This window comes from Dryas octopetala, chromosome 1 (genome assembly GCF_963921425.1).
Source record: "Dryas octopetala chromosome 1, drDryOcto1.1, whole genome shotgun sequence".
NCBI classification, from domain to species: Eukaryota; Viridiplantae; Streptophyta; class Magnoliopsida; order Rosales; family Rosaceae; genus Dryas; species Dryas octopetala.
In genome coordinates this window covers 3,732,900-3,756,566 of record NC_141366.1, presented here as the reverse complement: position 1 = coordinate 3,756,566, position 23,667 = coordinate 3,732,900, and the positions used below count along the sequence as shown (strand labels likewise).

Here is a 23,667-nt window from a genome sequence, read left to right as displayed (position 1 = left end):
GGCTCAAATAAGTTTTTAAAAATATTTTCAGTGTTTTGCCAGAAATATTCTTTGTTGTTGGATGTATGGGTTAAGGTTTACCATTGATTTCGAATGCACTTGAGAGTGAAGAACAAAACATACCCTGCAAAGACTTTTTTGATTTTCTCATCTTGGATAATTCAACAGAGGTTTCACCTTTCCATGTCTGATAAATGCATGCAACATTTTGTAACTTGCAGTCTCAGTAATGCAATTTATTCTGTTCTAAACTCCCTATGAACTACCAGCATAGAGAGTGTTACTTTTGTAACCTATATTGGCGCCAATGGCAAATTAACCATTTAGAGCTTTGTGGCATCTGCTCGTGACTATAAGTTTCAAACTCAATAGCAAAGACTCAAAGACTACCAGTTTAACTGTAACCTCTGAGATGAAAGTTTAAGTTGGAAGAACTAACGAGTCTTTGGGCCAGACAACCCAGTGTGCTGAATTTGGTAAAAAATAATGTTGCTTCAGTAGATAGAAAAATCCTGCTTCAGCAACCAACCCTCCCCCTGTTTCTACCCAAACAGAGAAGAAAAATACAGATTCAGTGATTCATTTCTATTGTGTACATAGCTTATAAACTCACAAGACATACCCTATGCTTAATACCTGGGAAAATATGTGCAACTAAATTAGACTCCATTCCCCATTTTCTTAACTGCCTAGGCAACCTAAATTTTATAATAGGCAGCATCTATGAGATCAAAGCTCATATACAAAAAAAAAAAAAACAAAGATTGCAGACAAATCAAATAGATTAGAAAATTTCATCGGGGCCTAAAAAAAAAAAAGAGTCATTTTTTTAACTTGTTAGAAATGTTATAATGTATATCTATAAAATAAAATAAAAAAAGGCTTACAAGAAAAACTAACAGCCCTAACTTGGCTTATTTCATGTTGCTGACAAACAATAAATTCAAGGTTTCTCTCAAACATATGTTGCTCATCATCCTGGTTGATACATTACATTCTCTCTTTTATACCACCTACACCTACACCTACCTTACCATACAGGGTGAAATAATGTACATAAAAGAATTCCAGGTCATCTTGTCATGACAAAGACCTACCTAAAGTTAAAAAAATTGAGAATATCAAACTGTCATGACTCTGGCAAGTATCAAAAAAGTTATCCAACTAATCCCAGTATTTGAAAGTTAAAGAATCCATGCCTGGTTCCCTACCTCTTCAAGCATTACTAGCAGCTGGTGGTCAGGATTTAACTTACCAAGCAAGTTCCATGGATAAGTGTGTTATATGTAACTCGATTTGGCTTCAACCCTCTTCTCATCATGTCATCACGCAACTCAAAAGCCTTGGCTAGTTCTCCAGTGACACAACAACCATATATTAAAAAGTTATACGCTAGAATATCAGGCTTCAGACCCCTATCTAGCATAACATCCCACAACTTAACAGCTTCTAGCAAATTGCCCCTCCGACAATACTCGAAGATAAATGTTGAATAAGTGATACAATCTGGGTAAATACCATTGTCTGCCATTTCTACCAGGAGATCTGAAGCTTCCTGAAACTTACCCATTTTGCAGAAACCCCTGATAAGTATATTGTATGTGACAGTGTTTGCTGAGAACCCCGCAAGCATGGTGTTGTGCAGTTGTACAGCTTTCTCCATGTTTCCTTCTTTGCTAAGGTGATCTAGGAAACAACCATATGTAACGTGATTGGGAAGGGCATCACCAGCGAGCATATCCTTACAAAGAAGCTCTGCTTTATCCATATAACCTGCCTTACATAATCCATATATCAAGGCAGTGTATGTCACAACATTAGGAAGGCATCCTTCACCAACCATTATATCCCAAAGTCCAAATGCCTTATCAAGTTTTCCTGTTTTCCCATATGCATCAATCATACTTGTATATATTACATTATCAGGACTCAATCCTTGATTATGCATCCTGTTAAAGAGACCAAATAATCTTCCCGTATCCTGTTGCTTTAACGCTCCACAAATAAGTACGGCATAACACACAAGATCCATGTCTACTCCTCTTTCAATCATCTCACGACAAGCACCTAATGCATCATGCAATCTTCCTTCCTTGCAATATCCATGTAGTAGTGCACTGTAGCACATCTCATTTAACTTATAATTCTCCTTGTGAAGGTCATCTATAAGCTTTTTGGCCTCAGATACTCTACCCGTCAAACAAAGACCATTTATTAGAGGTCTATATGTATATGTGTCAGGTACAAGACCCTTTTCGACCATTTCATCAAGCAATTCAAAGGCTCTAACTGTGTTACCTTCCTGGCAGTGCCCATCAATCATAAGATTATAAGTCACCTCATTTGGCATAATGCCCCTTTCCACCATTTCGTCAAAGAATTTACTTGCTTCAGGCATCATATTTGCACGACAAAGACCTGAAATAATTACGGTGAAGGTGTAAGTGTTTGGTGCAATGCCTTTTCTCATCATTTCATGATACAGCCTAAATGCCTTTTGCAGTTCTCCTTCTTTGCAGTACCCACTCATCAATGATGTATAGGTTACAACAGTTGGAGCCACCCCTTTATTCGTCATCTCACAGAAGAGAGATTCCGCCACACTCAATTTTCCAAAATTGCATTGCCCTCTTATCAACGAATTGTAGGGATACACAGTTATTCTAATCCCAGCATTGGTCATTTTACCAAAATAACAAAGTGCAACATCCGGTATCCCTCTTCGGCAGAACGCATCAATCAAGATAGAATATGTTACATCATTGGGGAACAAACCCTTCTTGCTCATGTTATCAAAGAGTAATTCTGCCTCATCCAGTTTCCCGTCTTTACACAAAGAATTGATCAAAGAATTGTAAGCAAACAAATTAGGCATGACCCCAACTTCTCCCATTTTATTCACTAAATCAAAAGCATCTTCAATCTTCCCCTTCCTTCTCAATCCCTCCATGAGACCTGAAAGAGCTGCTTCACTCGGAACAAACCCCAGATCAATCATTTCATTCATTAGCTCCACACCAACCTCGAATTCTTGCACTTTACACAACCCAAGCACCAATGTACAATACGTGACCATGTCTGCTTTCAATCCTTTTCGACCCAGTGAATTCTTGATATCTAAAGCCTCCCAAACCCTCTGGGACTTGCAGAGCCCATGAATCAACACATTATACATAACAACACTCAACTCACACCCATTAGATTCAGCATACTGAATAACTTCCTTAGCCTTATATAAATCCTTCAATTCACACAAACACCTAACCACTGCCGTGTACATATAAACATCGGGACGAAGACCCACATTGACCAACTCATCAAAAAGTTGCAGGACTGTATTGAAATGCCTAATTCTCACTAGCCCATTCAAGAGGGCATTCAAGGTTCTAACCTCAGGCAAAATTTTCCACTGCCTCATGAGCCTCACAACCACAACACCATCCAACACTCTCTTATTCTGCACGTAATTTTGAACCAACAAATCAAAGCCCAAACTCGAGGAGCAGTTGAATTTCATATAAGAATTTAACAAAGACTGGAAAACCTCATTTGGATTCGACCCACGTAGCAAGAGGGTTTGTAAAAGTGATGAGGCGGGCCAAAAGAGATTGGACTGAACCAGGGCATGAATCAAAATACAAAACGACGTCGTGGAGTGGTTGAAGCTTTTGTGCAAGCCGAGGAAATTGAAGAAGCGCAAAGCTAACCTGGGATTCCCTAAATTCTGGATCAGAACCTTCTCGACGTGGTGGGGCCTCAATGAGCTTGAAATGAAGGGGTCGCTGAAGGCGATTTTCCAGCTCTGCTTTCCTCGTACGACGTCGGTGAGGGTCGAAACGAAGTGCGAGTCATCATTTTCGTCATTATCTTGGGGGGTGGATTTGGAAGAGACACAGAGATTTCTGGGTTTGGAGTGAGTGAGAGGGTTTGTGAGGGGACGATGAGGACGAGTGAGCTTCTTCATTTTGGGTTTAGGTTTGAGCCATTTGATTCTGAGGTTGAAGACGTACTCACTTCAGTTGTCACTCAATTGGGTTGTTTTCTTAGCATCCAAAAGTTCATTGCGTCAACCAAAATTAGTTCATTGTGAGTTTTGGACTGAAGGTGGCTCTCATTTTAGTCATTGTTAAGAAGTAAATATATGGGTCTGTCACTTGTTGGATGCCTTTTCCACAGAGGGAAGATAGGATCATAGGAGAGAAAGGAAGCGATTTATTCTTAGAAAAAACAAAAATTATTGATCTTCCATTTAGTATATCATTTTTGTTTCGTTTTATTCTTTAGTTCATTTTGAAAAACTACACTGTAAACTTTATAATGTTAAACAAATTTACGTTTTAAATTTATATCAATGTAAACGCCCTTGTAATTGTAAATACTAAATAACAATGCATTACTGTTGACAATGTATCAATTTCTTGTAGTGGTTTATCCAGATTTTACAAGTAACATATAATAAAATTAGGTAAATGACTTATTTTAAATTTTGATGTAATTCTCGATCGTAACTTAACTCATCAACAATTACAATGCTAAGCGTCTACACACAGATCCATTCTAACAGTTAAAAGCAGACCAAATTTTGACTTCTCGACCTTTCACATTTTCTCTCAATTTCTCAATTTTTCTTTTTAAAGATATAGTGAGGTCAGGGATAAAAAAACAACAAAACTATGTAGATATAATAAGTTCTGGCAATAGAAGTGGGGTTGGATTGCCTAGAGACGACTTACAATTCCAACGAACTCGTTTCTATCAGCATTCTTACATCCTCAAAGGGCTCCTTCCCCAACGCATGTGGAAATTGAGGGGTGAATTCCGTGTGAAAAACTCTTGTTATGAGTTTAGTAATAAGTAGTGATTTACATTTCAACTAACCATATCAAAGCAGAATTTCATTTGGAAGCATAAATCATTCTTTTTCCTGGTCATACTCAATTCAAGAGCCTTGCATAAATTCATTCCCATGCACAAATTTGTAAGAATGAAAAAATTCACTTTATATGGCGCGAGCTACTTCTAGAATCCATCAACTTCACAAGTCACAGCAGATCAAAGTTAGGAATTTAAATACCCTAATTTCAAAACTCAGCACAATTCTAGTGGTCTGGAAGGGAATAAAGAAAGGCAAGACATCATGAACATGTACTCAACAATGTAAAAACTACAAAATAATTTTGAAAATAAAGTGCAAGTTCTTTAAGTAATTCTTCGTACTAATGTTAACAACTGACCATCTTTTTCCCTTTTTTTAGGAAGTCACCTACACAAGTCCTCTACTCCCGGCCCACTGTCTGCATTTTCATAGCAGCTAAAGATGAATTCAAGAAGCCAAATTCTCCGGGAGTGGCAAAACATGGAGACATTTAGGATAAAGTTAGCAACCTTATAAGCCAAGAGCAGCAACTCCATTTCAACAACAGATAAAAGTTCGCGCTCAGTATCAGCAACAGGTATCAACAATAGCATTTGCAGATGATAAATTGACTGAAGCCAAAACCACATTGGGTCAATGTTTCTACTGACCTAACTCTCATCAGCCTGTACATTTATAAATTTCCCGCCGTAAAAAATAACGGGAGTACAAATACCAAACCAACCACCGTACAAATGTCTTACTGCCCATGACGGCAGAAAGATACAACCTGAATCATGAATCATGCTCCAACGATCACTGAAAAGGGGTTGAGAAGAATTTAACCTCCCATACCATTGCAATCAATTTGTTATTTTTCATGTTTACTTGGCATGCATTCTGACATTGTGTCTAAAGAAATTAAATGGACAAATAACGAACTGATTCTACATGTAGAATCAGATTTACAGAAATCACCGCATTGATGTTCAGAGATGTGCACTGCCTTCGCCTTCACTTCAGGCTTCAGGCATATCTGGAACTCCCAATCAAGGAATAGGACGCCGGAAGGCAATGCACATCTTTGAACATCAATGTTGTGACTGTCGAATTGGTTCGTTGTTTGTCCATACAATTTCTTTACACACATAATGTCAGGATCCATTCCGAATAGACACGAAAAATATCATTTCCTGGGGCAGGATATTAGAGAAAGCTACCATAAAATAGATGAAAACCTAACCAGATAAATCAACTGCACCAAACACAAAGGACAAACAGAAATAGTTATCAAGACTTCAAAGACAAGGAAAACAGAGATATCTACCTCATGTGAAGTGCGCCACTTTACATGCGGTAGAACCAAACACATTGCAGCAGTGTGTGATCTTTAAGGCTCTATCCTTTCACACCTTGCAGCTGGTTTTGTCTTTGCGTGTGGAGAAACAGAGAGATAAGCTTCCCAATTCCATACCCTAACTTGTTGAATGTATAAAAAGGGATTGAAGAAGCTAAGGAGTCCAAAAGTGGGAGTGCAGTTAAAGTACTGACACTGTCCATTAACCCACATATTTCATACCCATGTTTAAATGAACATAATAAGAGCCCAAACTCCATAAGCAAGATTCTAAAAGTTCTTCCTACGCTTAATCTCTCTCAATCTCTCTAGAAGTAGGGTCTTTGATAGAAATACACAAAATAGATGAGGTTGTCGAATCACCAAACACCTAATGGCCACAGAAGATGTAATAAAGTCAACAATATAACACAATGACTGCTTTCAGTCTACTCTTGCATTGCTTCTGCATGATACTTCTCCAGCTCAGCATCAAGATCGTCAGCAGAAACCTTTTCACCACGGCCTCTTCCACTTCCACTTCCACTTCCACGTCCACGGCCCCTTCTAGAACCACGGCCACCACCGCCACCACCGCCACGTGGACGTCCAAATGCGCCACCCCTACCCTGTCCACTGTTCAGCAACCACAACAAAAATACAATCAGGAACCCCACATTAATTAGTCTGTATCACATATTAGAAAACAATTGACATATTACAAAACCATAGGCTCAGTCTTCCTGACTGCTAAATCTCATGGCTTATATACATGTATGAGACATCTATATAGATTAAGAATACAAAACAGGTATTATCATTGGAATATTTAATGCTTCAAATCACAACCAATCATCTCTGGATACAGAGCATCTCATTGCAATCAAAATTTAAAGAGCCCATAACTCCTTTCAGGCAGTTACCATAAGATTCTCTGTCAGCTCACAGGTGATTTAAACAACTTCAGTCCCTTAAAGATTTCATTATATAAAATTCTTCTAGCAGACCTATTAGTTCACAATTAAAAAATATAGCAAGACTCTAAACTACAGATTACAGAATGATTGCAGACAGCAAATACTAATGATTTTGTAACAACATTCCACAGAACAAGAGACAAAACCTATATACATTCACAAGAAAACAAAAAATGGATAAGCACATGGACCAGACCAACAACAAATAAAAATAAATCACATTCTGAACTAAAGAGTAAGGCATAAGACATACCCCCTGGGAACTCCATTCAAAATACCAAAAGTGCCATTAGCAACGGGAGGCACAGCAGGACGTGCACCAGCTGTTGCCATGTTCGTTCCGACAATCTCTATCTTCATCGGTTTCCCATCAAGCTGAACATTATTGTATCTTTCAACAGCAGCCACAGCATCAGGTCGACGTGAGAAGACTACTTCGGCCGTTCCCTAAGGAAAAAGAGTTTTTTGTTTTAAACTACAGCAGGAGACAAAAAATTCTTCAGAAGGACCAATTTATGTGAAACTTGACAAGATACCTTTGATCTCCCACTTCTATCATAATGTACACCATAACGTTTCAGGTCACCAACCTCAGAAAATAATTCCTGCACATAATTAAACTGATTTTAGAAAAATTCAAAAATGTAATAGTTCTGAACTGCTGCTGTTTCCCATAATGTCCAAGTCATTTAAAAAAAAAAAACTCAAAACCCCAATTCAATAACTTAAATTTGTAAGACAATCAACTTAAATATTAAAAACTACTTGGAAAAAAAAAAAAAAACTAACATGGCAATACAACATAACAAACAAAGAACAGTAAAAAAATTTGACATAGTCCAACGGACTGTTGGACAAAACCCTAAGGTTCCGTTTGGATATATGAATTAAAATGAGAGATTTAATTTGAATTCTTAGTTCTAATTAATTGCATCGAATCTAAAAGAAAACAAATAAATAGTTTTGGTATTTTTAACTATGAATTGAAAAGAAAACTCTATACTTAACTGATTTAGAGATTGAAAAAAGACTTCTTCTTTTTTTAGCATGAATTTGAAATCCACCATATCTTAAATAGTGAAATTTACTGAGTATTTGAATAACATAAGACATTAATTTCTAAAATTTCATGAAACAATTTATAATAAGAATTCAAATCTAAATCTACTATCCAAAAGCAACCAAAAGTGTATTAGTGTGAAACTATAAATGACCCAACGAAAAAAGGAAACAAAATTTTGCTAAAACACAGATCACAAAGGATATTGATATAGGAAACATAATGAAATCAACTCAAGTTCCAATTTTTATTTTAGGTCAATATAAATATAAAAACAATAAAGAAAAAAGGGGGAATGACCTTAATGTCCTCGTTGGAAACGCCATAATCGAGATTAGAGATGTAGAGCTTGGTTCCAGTTTCGATAGCGGAGGCTCTGCCAACTTGAGCCGTGTACGGCGCAGCCCCCTGATCCGCATACAAGTCGTGCTGCCACGTGGTCTCCGGCGCCTGAATCACCGAAATTTATGAGTTTCTGTGTTTGATTTTGATTCGAGAAGACAAATCGGAGCCAGAGACAGAGATTTGGTTTACCTTGGCCCCGGCATACGGCGTCGTACGATTGGCGGCGCGATTGGGCAAGCGGCGGGCGGGTCCGGGTCCTGAGGCTCGGCCGCGGCCCCGGTTGTTACCGGATCCGGGTTTCTTGCTGGTCTTGATGATGTCGTCAAGGGACATGCTCAAAGGGTCCTGCATCTTTTGACTAGAAGAGAAACGAAACCCTAGGAGCGAGAAAGTAGAGAGAGAGAGGGTTAGGGTTTTCAAGGGGAGGTGGAGACAGGTTGAAAGGGTAGGGTGGGGAGTGACTAGTGAGGGACGACAAGTCAGAGAATGAGGGAAAGCTACAAGATAGAAAGGCGGTGTTCTTATATTGGGGTTTTTACTATGTATTTAAGAAAAAAGGTGCAAAATAGCATGGCGGTGTCGTGGTGTAGTTGGTTATCACGTCAGTCTAACACACTGAAGGTCTCCGGTTCGAGCCCGGGCGACGCCATTTTCTTTGTTATTAGTTTTCACTCTTTTTTTTTTTTGGTCAGAGAATTTTTCGCTCGTTTTAGATTTTTTCGAATACCTAATAAGAACAACAAAAACTGTATAAAAATAAAAACTGCATGAAAAGTGCCTATTGTTTATCAAGGACTTATCTTCTTGTCTTTCTTTACCTTTGGGATTATTTGATTTCCCTAAAATTATGTTACTTTTTTGTAATTTGACATATTTTATAAATGTTTTACCTATGATATTTATTATAGATAATACATAATTGTAAGAGTACGAACAATAATACATAAAAGTAAATAATAAAAAGTCGAAAAGTACAAATATGAATAATAAGAGTATTCTAAAATTTTGAAGAGTACAATGGTTGGTGTAAGAAAGTACAATTGTTGGTGTAAGTGTAACTTTGAAGAGTACATAAGTGTACAAAATAAAATGTCTACAAGTACAAATATGGTATAAGAAGGGTACTATTATTTTAATTTATTCAATTAACTATCAAGTTTTTTACATTTTCTGCAACATTACTTTTAATGGCAAAATTGGTGTAACAAACTACAAACATTAACGCATCCAAATTAAAATAAAATACTTCAAATTATAAATATGATACAAAAAGAATACTAGTGATAAAAATTTTATATATTAACATTAATTGGCAAGTGAATGTGGTAGTCGTTGGAAGCATGGTGCCTGAGAAGCCATTCTGAGAGTCGACTTACCTCCTCCGATCTCCCACTCGCCTCACCTATTTGCAAGGAGTAAAATTTCGGTTTCGAGGAAATTTTCGATGGAAATTTTGACGGAAATTTTCGCGGAAATTTCGATTAAAATTTCGATTTCGATAAAATTAGACAAAAACGACGGAAATTGCTATCAAAATACGGAAATTTTGAATGAAACTTGACCATATGTTTATTTAACATATTATCTACTACATTGATAAAAAATATTGAAGAAATCAAATTATATAGTAGGTTTCATATGATATAAGGTGAATATAATGTGCGCTGGAGGCAAATACTGTTAAATAAAAATAGTTCACTAATTACTAATTACATAAAAATGACCTCTTTTTAAGAGATATTTAATCATTTTGAATCCAATTGTCCTTAAAACATATGTGGACAAATAAGAAAATGACATGTATTGTTATTTTCTAAACCACTTAATCTAATAACCAAAAACAATCTAAATAGATTGTGAGATCCCAAAAAGTTGGTTTATAATTTATTTTGAAGTCAATAGTGATTTATTGATAATTATCTTGTTAATTCGGAGATATTAGAATTTTTCTGAGGAATTTTGGAAGGAAATAAATGAATTTGAAGTAGTAAAAAAATAAAATTTATTAAGACGAGCTCACGAGATTTTACAGAACGTTTTTCGAACCTCGAAGTTAATTTTGGTAAATTATTTGAATTTTAAGTGATTTTGGCAAGTCATTGAGGAACAATAAAAATTAGAAAAGACTCAGTCTTGATTTTAGTCTTGTTGGAAAAGTCTCGGGTCAACGAGCGCATAGACGTAAATAAAACTTGTTTTTTTTTTCTTTTTTTCTTTTTTTTTCTTTCCTTTTCTTTTCTTTTTCTTTTTTTCTTTTCTTTTTCTTTCTTTTCTTTTCTTTTCTTTCCTTTTCTTTTTTTTCTTTCCTTCTTCCTTTTTTTTCTTTCCTTCTTCCTTTTCACCCGTGACTGCAGACTTACCTTTCTATTCTCCTCCCTCACTCACGCAGACCTCCCTCCCCCCTCACTCACGCAGACCAACTTCTCTCCCTCCCCCCTCACTCCTCCCTCCTCCGTCCTCTCTCCCTAATCTCTTCTCTCTCTTCTCTCTCCTCTCTCTCCCTCCCTCTCCCTCCCCCTCCCCGATCTCCTTCTCTTTTCTCTCCTCCCTCTCCCTCCCCCTCCCCGATCTCCTCTTCCCCGGATCTCCTCTCCCTCCGGCGACGGCGACCTCCTCTTCCCGATCTCTTCTCTTCCTCCGGCGACGGCGGCCCTCTCTCCCTCCGGTCTCTGCCTCCCTTCGATTTATACGCGAAATTTCGGTGAAATTTCCAGAAATTTAACCAAAATGTGCTGGGGGCATTTTCGAAATTTCGGGCGAAATTACCGAAATTTCGGCGAAATTTTTACGAAAAATAACGGATATGTGATAAAATTTCGGGATCCCTAAAAAACGAAAATTTCGCCGAAATTTCGGCGAAATTTTTGAAATTTCATTCCTTGCCTATTTGGAAGAAGAAAATAACACTAAATTAGAGATTTTATTTTATGAAGAGTGTATGAAGGGTTAGATTTGACTTAGAGATCTTAAAATCTAAATAGTTGATTAGTTATATGTGTTGATTTGAATACAATATTATACAATTAATTAACTACATTGAATGAATGTTAAAACTTGTCAATGTTTTTATATTTAGTAAAAGTGCCCCAAAGAATTTTCAAAAGAGCAATTCAATTGTCTAGTACAACCTTTTTCGGTCCAATTCAATTGTCTAGTACAACCTTTTTCGGTCCAATTCAATTGTGAACACTCAACACACTACTATTAACAATGATTGGCAAGTGGTAAGAAATAAACAATGAAAAGAAAGAATCCATTCCTTAATAATAGAAAATATATCATCGAAAACTCCTTGGGGATTTTAAAAATATGCTGTTAAATATATATATATTTTTATTGAATGTCAAAAGTGCTGTTATAGTGTAAATTTTAAAAATTAATAAGAGGGCCCAACCGGGTTCGAACCGGTGACCTCTTGATCTGCAGTCAAATGCTCTACCACTGAGCTATGGACCCAATTTACGCTAACAAATCCTATACTTATTATTTAAAGCAATTCTGTACGAGGTTTAACGTCCCTTAAGTTGAACTGAGTAATGAACGGGATACTCCAATTAAATTGTCCTTTATTGTTGACCAAGTGTGGCGCAGATACAAGATGTGGAATTTAATTGAAGAGTGATATTATTCACTTCTTCGGCCGAGCCCACCATTATAGTTTTATGAAGAATCAGCACACCAACCATGTTTGGACCTCACTAAAGCATCTTTTCATCCTTACACTTTGACATGATCCACCAATTAAGTTATTACGTGTGTGAAGAGTAGCAGATAATAAAACTAAAAAAAGAAAAAAAAAACACACTTAGAGAGGTCAGAGGTGTTCTACTAATACTATAAATTGTATGGCATAAGAAATAGCACACCATTAATTGGAAATGCTAAAGTTGGGCCCTCATGGAACAATTCGTAACTTGACCATTGATTCACACCTAACTTGACTTTTGGTTTGTGTAGCCAGAAAGCAAGCCCAGTCAAATTATGTTTACGTAGATCGATTGCATTGCATGACAAGGTCTTCCAAGGTTTCCAAAAACCACGGATTCGATCAATTAGCCAGTGATCTACTAAAATTCACCATAAAACAAGTAAAAAAATTATGGAAGAGCTAATGTAATGAAATCTATAATCTAATGGAGTCCAAGAAAAGAAACCCACTTGAGCAAAGTACATGAAATTAAGTAATACATATTAACTCCTAGAGCAGCACCAAGTGGTCAACCTCTGTGTGTCTCTGATGATCAGTATTACCCTCGCACAAGGCCAAGGAGCGAACGACGAAAGCGGAGCCCGCCACAATCAAAGCCGCAAACACTGTGGGCACGAAGAAATCGAGGGTGGACCGCCGAACCATGTGGGCCGGGAAGCACATTGCCTCTCTCGGGTAATCCAGCGGTATTCTAACAAAGCCCTCCGCCGCACAAGACTTGGAGAAGGACGACGACGGAGATATGGCCGTGATGAAGGCCATCTCAGGGGAGAAGGATGCCACCGCCACCGTCACCGTCAGCAGGAGCGTCCAGGTGGCCCCGTAGAGGAACAGCGGCCACCGGGACGCCAAGGCGCGGAGGATGGAGTGGAAGAAGGAGAGAGACATGTGATGTGATGGAGGTGTGGATGGGTTTAGTCACTTTAGTGTGTTGGGGTATTTGTTTGTTACATTTTATGTGGGACGCAAGACAAGGGGGTGGAAGCACGTTGAGTTTTGAACTATCAGAGTGTAATTACGGGATTGCCCTCGGCGGTTGGTTCGGTTGCATTGTTCGCGCCTTACAGGCTCTCACGATTTTCTTCTCTCATTGCTATAGGCTTATAGGAACACGCCACGATGAAGGAAGATGTTTGAATTCTGATATTGGATGTGGAGTGGGGACTCTAATTGGTCCAACATGGCAACATGAACGAATGGAAAACCAGAAAGATAATCCCTTGGTTTTGAGAACAAGCTTAACCCCTAGTTCAAGCTCTTTAAGCAAAACAGAACTTCAATACTGCTATGGCTAAGGTCTGACCAGGACACGCTTGCAGACCAACTTCAATTTAAGCTTGTGGACATTTGCACGCTCCAGAAATCCCATTTGCAAACCTTTAAGGGCTGAACTTGTCAGCATCAGGTCCCCAAAGTTGATGATGTTGGCGCAATTCCAGCATCCATATCCAAACATTAACATCCTTAATTTGGAATCCAGGTATCGCCAAGTGTCATGTCTTGCAAGACCTGCCTTGACACAGATGCCAGACCTGGGTAGAGCCGGAAGTGGAACACCCCTTGAATCACCACTTCCTACTGCACAAGTACAACAACTTTCAGGTTAAAGCAGTGTGACCCCAGAAACTTCTCGAACCTATGTACATATATGATCGCGCCACTCAGGATGTGTGCAATCAGCATCAAACCATATTGCAGCAATGACAATGACTTCAGATGCAGCTAAGAGGTGCCCTTTCCCTTGTCAACAATAAACTGGTCATTTGTGGATTGCATGATCACAAGTAACAGTTCACCAGAAGGGGCATTGGTACCCTCCTTCACATTGTCCATAATCATTAAGAGGTGAAGAAACCTTGATATTTACCTTAACTTTCTTCACATAAACCTGGGGTGCTATTGTTTATTCCTTGGTTGGAGCCAAACTGCACTATTTGTTGTAATGAGGCCGTTCCTAATAATTGTATCCTTTTGAAGATGAGCAGGTTTTCCCAAGTCAAATGATCTGAATATAAGTCCCTAACCTGTTTAACATTAGCAACATTCAACAAATGAATTAGTCCAACTGCAGACAAGACCAGTCCTGTTATAATTTAAAGCATCATCAACATTTGTCATTCAGATACATGTATAGTAATTGGACAAATAAGAAGCAGAAATCAACACAATGAATAAGAAGCAAAAATCAACACAATGAATAAGAAGCAGAAATCAACACAAATGAATTACAAGCAAAAATCAACACAATGAGGTCAGCTTAACAGGATTTTTTTTTTTTTTTTTTTTTTAAAGAAGAAAATTTCAGATATGCTTAAGGTACAAAATGCCTTTAGAGGGCTGATGTATGTATATCACCATGTATATTCACAATGCATCTACATACATTTAAAAATTGAAGAAAAAACTATTATAATTCATTCTGTGAGAAAAAAATAGATTTGTAGGTTGAAAGTATTGAAGAACCTATTAAGATAATTGGTTGGAATGACTCCTTGACCATGCAATTTCAACCTTATGGAAGCAAAACTAAGGGGCAGGCCTGCTAGTAAATTTACAGATAAGAGGACCAAGAACAGCATCAATGTCCTGTGAAAGAATTCAGTCACTAAGGACCAGATCATAGATCTTACAATAACAGGGAAACTAGTGGACCACAGACATGTACCAGGTAGAAAGTTAAGTTCCACAAAAGTTGCAACTGTGGACATCACTCATCCTCCTGTCATCCTTTTAATTTTACTGTCCACAGCTTTTTTATCTTCTGCCAATGGATAGGTATCGGCTACACAATGCTGCCCAGAGTCAAACTAGAGATCTCAACTCTCCCTCCTCCTTAAGTATGGGACTAGACCAACAGACCATTAGGCTATTGCCCACAACCAAAGTACTACACATAGCAAAATGGAAAATTACAAAACTAAAGTTTGTGCCAGGATGAAATGCATTACCATATTGCTCAGTCCATTGCTTGACATATGCAGAGTTACACAGCCAAGTGCTAAAATTTCCTTCAAGTCTTTGCTCAGGGTCTCCGAATTTGGCGCGATTCACCACTGGCTCCATTTCAAGAATATTACCCAATATTAAGGAAAAGGACCAACAATCCCTTGCCTTTAAAACTTAAGTCTTTTTACTTTCAGGCTTTCAGCCATAAAACATAACAGAGGCAAATGTAAAAAACACCATACTAATTATAGTAGTGAATATACAGATGAGCATTTCTGCCATTGTTCAAGTAATCAGCGCAGGGATAAACACAATTGCATGCTTATATGTCAGGGTATTAATGCTCTTTTACATAGCATATCATACTTGTTACCCTCAGAAATCAATTTTGGGTGTAAACAATACTAACAAATAGTGCTGCTTCTCACAATTAGTTATTAGAGCAAATCTCCAATACCATCCAGGTCTTGTCACATCAGAAAACTAACCCAGCATGGACAGGTCAGGGAGGAACTGACACATAGTAAACTTAGGCCAAATCGAGTACTTCATTATGTGGACAATAAAAAATTTGAAGCATACATGGTACCAACCACAGCTCTCAGGCATCCATCCAAATTCATGACTTTGACACAACATACCTCACCACATACAAGCACCAATTGAAATTCTGGCTGCATATCCTACTTCAGAACTATGTTGATGAGTCCAAACTCTTAATAACTAGAAGTGCATTGTTAGGCAAATATAAACATCAAACCCACATATAGAAAATTTTGGACAACAGGAAATTCACAGGCAGGCAGGCCAAGTAAGCAACCAAACCTGTCAATCAAAGACGGAAACCAGCAACACATCATATTCCTGGACCACAATCTACTACCCAGAAGTACAAGCACCATAAACTTCATATTTGGGAAATTATGTGGTAATTTACACAACTCAACTTCAACCATATTTTTCTGGAAATTTATACTGTTAACCTTCAATTACTCCCAGCTTAAAGATAAATTAAAGAGCCTTTGGTAACATAAATGGCAACATAAATCTTAGATTAAAAAAACAAGGATCAATTGGGTAAAAGTAGTTTCATTTAAATCAAAATAGAACAAGATCAGTACTTACTTACATCATGAAAAGGATCAAGTCAAAAGCCTGAACAAATGATAAACCACAAACCACCAACACTAACCCTAATTTCTTGCCCTAATCTTCACATCCCTCTTAAAACCCAAAACACAAAAAACAAACAAGAAAACCCTTCAAGAGCTAGTAAACTTGGTAACAGCCTTGGTCCCCTCAGAAACGGCGTGCTTGGCAAGCTCACCGGGAAGCACAAGCCTGACAGCGGTCTGGATCTCCCGAGAAGTAATGGTAGGCTTCTTGTTGTACCTTGCGAGCCTGGAGGACTCCTGAGCGAGCTTCTCGAAGATGTCATTGATGAAGCTGTTCATGATGCCCATGGCCTTGCTCGAGATCCCGATGTCAGGGTGGACCTGCTTCAGCACCTTGAAGATGTAGATCTTGTAGGTCTCCACGTTCTTCTTCGACCTCTTCTTCTTCTTGTCTCCGGCAGCAGCGGCACCGCCTTCCTTTGGAAGCTTCTTTCCGGCCTTGGGCTTCTTCTCCGCCGGAGCCTTCTCAGCGACGGTCGACTTCTTCTCCTCTGCCGGCTTCTTCTCGGCGGGCTTCTTCTCTGCCTTTGGCGCCATCGAAAAGTGTTTTTTTTTTTCTCGGAAAGTGTTTGGAAACTTTGAGAAGCAAAAGCAAATAGAGGACTTGTGGGGTGGTGAGTTGGATGAGAAGGGAGGGTTAGGTCACTGGTATTTATATAGGTCGTTGGTTGGTCTTTTGTTTGATGGAGAAGGGAAAAGGTGCGGATCGTTGACGTGGCGACGAATGACCGTTGGATGGATTAGAGAAAACTAGGAGATCAACGGCTTGGATAGATGCGTACACGTACCGGTTAGTGGCTAATTGGGGTGTACACGTGGTGAGGTTGTATTCGTTTAAAGCAAGAGGCGCGGATCGGTGAGGTGGACCAAAAGAAAGACTAGAAGAGGAGCGAATTCGAAAATTTGATTTTCAAAAATTTTAAAGTCTACTCGGTATTAAATTTGAAAATCATCTTGTTTGGTAACAAACTGTTTAAAATATGCAATTTTAGAAACTTTGAAAAAGATATTTGTTTTTCCGTGCATAAATATAAATTATTGTAATAACTAATGGCAAAAAAAATATAGTAATTATTGTATGTTACTATTACTCAAGAATTTTTCTATATAATCATTACACAATATGGCCGATCCATAAAAATTATAACATGCATATGATTATTAAAATCTAAACAATATTAATAGAAGCACTACCTTATATGAGTTATATCCCAACTTGTTCATCTCATTCATATTTGTTGTAAACAAATAAAGAAAGTTGCTATTTACACTTTTTTTTTTTGCACACTCTTAATCATTTAATTAGTAAATTTACTCTAAAACCCCAATATAAAAAAACGTTAAAGGACAACTCATTTCACACTCATCTCTCTTCTCTTTTCTATTCTCTTCCATCTCCAATTTTCTCTCCGGCCTAGTACATTATCATCTCCAATTTTCTCTCCGGCGACAACAACCCAGGCCCTCCCAGCCCAGCCGCATGCCCACCCTCCCAGTCCAACCCTGCGCCGACCCTCCTCTACTCTCTCTGGCTTTTCTCTCCGGCGATGACAACCTCGGCCCTGCCCCGCGCCCAACCCAGCCCCTCGCCGACCCTACCAGCCCTGCCCTGCGCCCAGCTTCTCCTCCATCTCCCTCCTCTCTCTGGCTTTTCTCTCCGGCGATAACCCCAGCCCTCCCAGCCCAGCCCCGCCCCGCGCCCAGCCCAACCCAGCCCAGCCACGCGCCGACCCTCCCCTTCTCTCTCCAGTGCCGAATGGCCTATGACAGGGACTATGGCGGCATCGGCGTTGTGGTTAGGTGTCGGAGCTCGTTTGCGTTTGTGGCTGGTCTTGGCGAGGTGGCTGGGTTGATAAGCTAGAGAGAGAAAGGGAGGGAGGAGAGAGAAGGAAAGAGAAAGATGTGGTGGTGGTGCTGCGGGGTGGCTAGGGTGAGAGGTGGGGTCGGGGGTGGGGTGTGTAGAATTTGATGGATGGGGGGTGTGGAATGAGAAATTTGGTGAGATAATTAATTTTGGGTATTTTGGTAATAAGAGGGGTGTGTTAAAAGAGAAATTTCAAATTTTAAAAGAGTGAAAGAGGTATGTAGAAGAAAAAGATGTGCAAAAAGAAAAAAAAGGGTGTGCAAATAACAACACTCAAAATAAATGACAAACTCCTCTTCGCCAAATAAAAAAATGACAAACTCCCACATCAATGAAATTGAAATTTATAGTTGAAATACATATAATTTGGCTGGCATCAACTTTTAAGGAAAATTTCTCACACAAAAACAATATCCTGCCCAAACAAATACTTTGGGAACGTCTTACAGTAGCAGTACTGAGCAAATATTGAAGGCTAAAAGCCTAAAAGAGAAAAACATTAAAAGCACAAAACTGTGTGAAATCTAATTCCCTGGAACAAAAAAAGCTGAGGGCCAAAACGAACACAGCAAAGGCACACATATACAATACACATCAATCAAGTTTGAGATGCTAACACCCTTATTGGCCTTCCTAGAAAATTTCAGTTTTAACTACACAGGAGGCTGCATCTTTGAAATTCTCAGCATTTAAAACTTTGGCTTTCTCAGCTTCTCCAAACTTGAATAGATTATTCCCAACAGAGAATACAATACTGCCTTTATGCATTCCACTACAAAATTCCAACAAGAAAAGGGCCAGTACCACGGATATAACAATCGGAAGAACAGGCTTATAAGATGCCGAGGGTACCGCCCAACCTGCACCACAGAAAAAACTTATGCTCCCAGACTTACAAAACATAAGGTGTGAAATTTTGAAGTTCTGCTTATCTAATATATTTCAAGCATGGGTTTGGGAACGACAATGGTATGTCCTTGCATATGATATCCATAATCCATTAGAAGCCACAAAAAACAGGGATGACCTCTAACAGCACCACATAAGGTCCTATACTCCTATGTGTTTATTCAATTTCAAGAAATTATAAAAAGCGAATTATATCACGACTATTGGTAACAAGACACTTGATCAAGATATTAAAAATGAAGAGGAAAAAAAAAATATAATCTATATATCATTTTTAAGCAATACATTATTGTAGATTATAAATATGATAACATACATACAATCATGGTAAAACAAACTTGTTGAGCATAATGCCATATAAAAAACGTGAATTAATATTGCAGCAAAAGTATCCAGTTTTAACAGATAACTGTGATGGGGAAAAATACTCACTGGAAAGAGCAAATCTAATGCATCCCAGGCAGCATGACGAACAGCTCTTGTGGGGTACATTGGACCACCAGGAGAAGTGAAGCTATACAAACAAGTCTTTAACCTTGTACTCGTGGTCATTCTCAGCTCCATGCCTATTAATTAGCAGTACCACATTAACCAGAAATACATAACAATTTAATATCAGGTTTCCAGGATGCTATAAATCTTAAACCTAAAAAATGGTTAAAAATATTACCCCGTAGAACTTTAATGTGTGAGAGGTAATGCAACAATACTGGTTCCACCTTCAGTTTTTGAAGCTGTCCAATAAAGAAAATATCAAGCTCATATTAAATTGCCAGTATATGCATATCAATGCAGTGTGTGAACAATAAGGGGAAAACTCAACAAAAGCACATGCTCTGGAGACTGACTCAATATTTACCTGATCTGTAAGTTCAATAACAAAGAAGTCTGCTGGACCACCAACCAAAAAAGCATTTGGAGGAAGAGGAAATTCCCTTAAGAAGCTCTCAAGCTTGTGCACTGCATAAATCAATGTATTACAGAAGAATTTGCAATTTCTTGTTCAGGGGTTGAAGATGCTTTACCAAAAAACCTACCTGAGTTATAAAAAAATATAAACCTTGAAAGTAAAAGATACAGTTCTCGCTGGACCTGAGAATTAATGAAGAATTCAAAAGTTAATTTTAATTGCCCTTGCTAAACAGATATTGTCTCCCCAATCAATATCATACCTTTCTTTTTTCTTTTTTGATTGGAGAATGACGGTTAAACTACACCAAGTAAAAGGTTCCGTAAAAATTGAACAAGGGAGCATGAATTCCTGACCTGTACAGGAATTTTATTTAACTGTGTGGGCTCCAAAGCAACATCCTCAAGAAGATACTGCAATGCAAGGTGGAGCAAACATCACAAAAATATAATAAATTTAGCGTAAGTTTTTCAACAAAAGCATATAAAATTATCCTTAGGATCTTACATAAAAGAGGGATTGAAATCGCCTTGTATTTGCTTGATTGTCAATCCTGCAAATGTCAGACATCGATTATTGCAATATAGCATAATAAGTTTGTTTGGCAAAAAGGAGAGTAAAATTTATAGAGACATAGCAAGCACAATGTAAACCTAGTTACAAAAAGACAAAAAAACAAAAAAAACAAAAGGGGGTGGGGGGACAAAATTAATCATGCAAAGTTGCCAGTTCTCAGTATATATGGGATGGGAAGAGCCAAGAGACAAATTTTTTTTTTTTTTTTTTTTTCTGAGGACTCGGGTATCCGGATCTTTGACCCGACTAATCCCGAGGGCATGTGTAGACCCATCAATCCGAACGGCCTGGACAAACCCCCAACTCCATCGATTGTCGATAGCGGAATTGGGTGATGGTGGCCCCAACAGGAGTTTTTGCACCCAGGGGGGAACGAACTGGAGCCAAGAGACAAAATACTAAATGTTGGACAAGAACAGTGGGAGCTAAGCACACAAACTGTTCAAAATATCCACAAGAATTGTTTTAGTAAGATACTATTAAAATTTACATTTCTTACAAGGTTCCTTAAAAAAATCCTTCTATCTTGTTGCTTTTGAAACCCAAGACTCATAAAACTGATTTTCACAGGCAAGCAGTACCAACACCATGCAATGGAGGAACAGATTATAAACTGGGAATATGAATAGTATATAATATATACATGCATATACATGTATATACATATGTCTGCATATAAGTTAGGAATCCTACAATAGCCAAATTTAAATAATTAATGAAACAAGAAATTCCTTTCTTCCATAGTATCACCAATCATTGGAGTCATGTAGAAAAGCGAAAAAAAGGTTATAAGAATTTAATAGATATTTCCAGAATACTACAGAGGTATTCCAAAAGCCATCTATAACCGCCTTCATGTAATGCCAATCAACCATTAACAACCAACATACATTCGCTAATATTCATACCAGAAAACATTTGTAGCACCTTGAACAAGAGCAGATGAGTAGCGGAGAAGGACTTCAGAGTTGTCAAGTTGAACTTCAAACAGCTGCCCAAAAAAACTAGAGGATTTACTCCTCAGCATCATAGTGACATAATTAAAGCAAAAGAGCAAAGAAAGAACAATCAACTATAAGCTCTCACTAATTTAAATCAGATTTTTGTTATAAATTTTCATTGACTATAATCCATAACTAAGCTCCACATTGCCAAGCATGCAAAGAAAATCACCATCCATACACTCTAAAAAACTATCTAAATATTACCTAAGGAAAATATGTAAACCCAAACTACATTAAGAAGAAAAACTGGAATCATTCATTTTGATTAGCAATTCGTACATTTAGAATTTTGAGGACTTGCTGAAGCAAGCTCAATGAGTTTGACTAATTGCCAAACCCATTCTATATTCTTGTCCAGTTTGAAAAATAGAATCTACTGCCTGCTGCAGCATCCACCTGATTTATAGCTGAAAGCTCCAACAAGTAAGATTCCCACGAATAGAAAACAAGCAAACTTTACAGTTTGAAATGATTGGCCAGGATTCCAATCAGTGTGGTAAATGGCAAGCTGGGCAGTTAGTGCTTTCGGAAGGAGAGGGTGCAAAAAGTGCCTGAAGCTCTTGGGTGAGACAACTGCCCTTTGGAACCTCGTCTAGAGACTTGGCTGAGGGAAAAAGGCACTTGAGGCAAGCAGCTCATAGTTGTCCCTCAATTCAGGCTTCAAGTACTAGGCTTTTTATGTTTTCCCCAAAACATAAGCAATTAGACATTTGGAAAATATGGTTCTCTCTCATTTTCGTTGTATTTTTAGGTGTTCTCTCATGGACTCCTTGTCCGTCTTGTGTACTTGTCTTTTCTCTCTTCAATAAAATTCTTGCTTCTTGTAAAAAAGAAAAATGACTCTCTCTCAAAGCAAATCACGAACTAGAAGCATTTACAATAGAAAAGATCAATACACTGGATACAAGTTGCATACCCATTTGTGGAATAACAAGGCAAAAATATGAGATGCAAATGACTGGCTCCATAGTTGGACAATCAGATCAAGAATGCGTTTCCCACTCTCAGGAACCAGAACATAATAGTCAGTGAGTACATCATAAAAGCATAGCTGATCATCAATGCCATCATCTGCAGGAGAAATTGCATCCTCTTCCCTGCTGAGAATCATATCTGACATGCAATTTTAATACCCAAAAAATGAGAACAGTACTCACAGATGTTGCATGTAACACCTAAAACTTGAGCGTAAATTCAAAAAACAGACAAGTCTTTGGACAATTTCGACTCACCTTTGGCTCGCTCATCGATCTCTAAAGCTATGTCAGCAAACAACTCCTGCAACAAGTTGCGCCGCTGTGACGGAGAAGCTAGCGCCTGCAACACATTAAACGCACATAAATCTCTACCGAGTTAGGTAAGCAATTCCCAAGTGCCTCTAAATGCAAATCAAGCAATTCCATAATTACAAGAACAAGTTGTTTACGACAGAGAATTTCCATTTGCTTGCTGAGAAATATAATAATAAAAAAGGAAAGTTTAAAGTAATTTACGTATTCTGATATCCAACAATAAAAACCGGTATCCCAACTAAACCAAATAACTGAATTAGAGTCAATTGCGACTGGTACTCAATAATTAGAAGAAATTCAATTGTCTATTTCATTCCTTGCTTGCAGTTCCTACATTTTCTCAGTAACCAAACGGGAAACAAAGAGATTTAAATCATTGAGACGAACCCGCTGGAGCTTCTTCTCGATTTCTTGGGTGAGAGCGTCGAGATAGGCAGAGCTTCGAGGTGTGGAAGAAGCTTGCGGCATTCTGACATTAGAGAGAAACTGCCAGAGTGCTTGAAAGTCCCAAACCCTAATAAAATTTGATTGATCCAAATACGGGCTCGAAACAGATTATGATTCCGGTCTTCTTCTTCTGCTATTATTGAATGTCTCGACAAGACCACGAGAAGATACAGTGCTGTTTTGGTCTTTAGTCTTTAGTTCTTTACCAACGAAAAATAAATTTACTAATAATATTAATAAAATAATAGAGGGAATTGAAATT

The 23,667-nt window shown here is 38.1% G+C and overlaps 5 protein-coding genes and 2 non-coding genes across 7 annotated transcripts; 1 reads left to right on the top strand and 6 right to left on the bottom strand.

The window, feature by feature from the left end:
• Positions 1 to 922: 922 nt before the first annotated feature.
• On the bottom strand, positions 923 to 4,080 carry LOC147296603 (Pentatricopeptide repeat (PPR) superfamily protein). The gene has a single exon (XM_086254037.1). It carries the CDS (start codon positions 3,962 to 3,964, stop codon positions 1,247 to 1,249), a length of 2,718 nt encoding a protein of 905 aa, XP_086110163.1. The 5' UTR covers positions 3,965 to 4,080; the 3' UTR covers positions 923 to 1,246.
• A 2,265-nt stretch (positions 4,081 to 6,345) lies between these two features.
• On the bottom strand, positions 6,346 to 9,061 carry LOC147296602 (RNA-binding (RRM/RBD/RNP motifs) family protein). Its single transcript, XM_086229879.1, has 5 exons — positions 8,763 to 9,061; positions 8,529 to 8,678; positions 7,705 to 7,773; positions 7,422 to 7,615; positions 6,346 to 6,827 (listed from the first exon to the last, which is right to left on the bottom strand). The coding sequence occupies exons 1-5, from the start codon at positions 8,922 to 8,924 to the stop codon at positions 6,641 to 6,643; spliced, it is 762 nt and encodes a 253-aa protein (XP_086086005.1). The 5' UTR covers positions 8,925 to 9,061; the 3' UTR covers positions 6,346 to 6,640.
• An 87-nt stretch (positions 9,062 to 9,148) lies between these two features.
• On the top strand, positions 9,149 to 9,222 carry TRNAV-AAC (transfer RNA valine (anticodon AAC)). The gene has a single exon. It is a non-coding gene; the product is annotated as a tRNA-Val (tRNA).
• Positions 9,223 to 11,957: 2,735 nt separating this feature from the next.
• On the bottom strand, positions 11,958 to 12,029 carry TRNAC-GCA (transfer RNA cysteine (anticodon GCA)). Its single transcript has one exon. It is a non-coding gene; the product is annotated as a tRNA-Cys (tRNA).
• A 703-nt stretch (positions 12,030 to 12,732) lies between these two features.
• On the bottom strand, positions 12,733 to 14,288 carry LOC147296599 (uncharacterized). The gene has a single exon (XM_086229828.1). It carries the CDS (start codon positions 13,168 to 13,170, stop codon positions 12,772 to 12,774), a length of 399 nt encoding a protein of 132 aa, XP_086085954.1. The 5' UTR covers positions 13,171 to 14,288; the 3' UTR covers positions 12,733 to 12,771.
• Positions 14,289 to 16,301: 2,013 nt separating this feature from the next.
• LOC147296598 (putative histone H2B.1) lies at positions 16,302 to 17,027 on the bottom strand. Its single transcript, XM_086238475.1, has one exon. It carries the CDS (start codon positions 16,938 to 16,940, stop codon positions 16,491 to 16,493), a length of 450 nt encoding a protein of 149 aa, XP_086094601.1. The 5' UTR covers positions 16,941 to 17,027; the 3' UTR covers positions 16,302 to 16,490.
• Positions 17,028 to 18,572: 1,545 nt separating this feature from the next.
• LOC147296597 (K-stimulated pyrophosphate-energized sodium pump protein) lies at positions 18,573 to 23,620 on the bottom strand. The gene is made up of 11 exons (XM_086241911.1): positions 23,346 to 23,620; positions 22,899 to 22,983; positions 22,583 to 22,779; positions 21,571 to 21,653; positions 20,594 to 20,639; positions 20,443 to 20,499; positions 20,214 to 20,268; positions 20,036 to 20,136; positions 19,847 to 19,910; positions 19,609 to 19,742; positions 18,573 to 19,127 (listed from the first exon to the last, which is right to left on the bottom strand). Exons 1-11 carry the CDS (start codon positions 23,424 to 23,426, stop codon positions 18,957 to 18,959), a joined length of 1,074 nt encoding a protein of 357 aa, XP_086098037.1. The 5' UTR covers positions 23,427 to 23,620; the 3' UTR covers positions 18,573 to 18,956.
• Between the last annotated feature and the right edge of the window lie 47 nt (positions 23,621 to 23,667).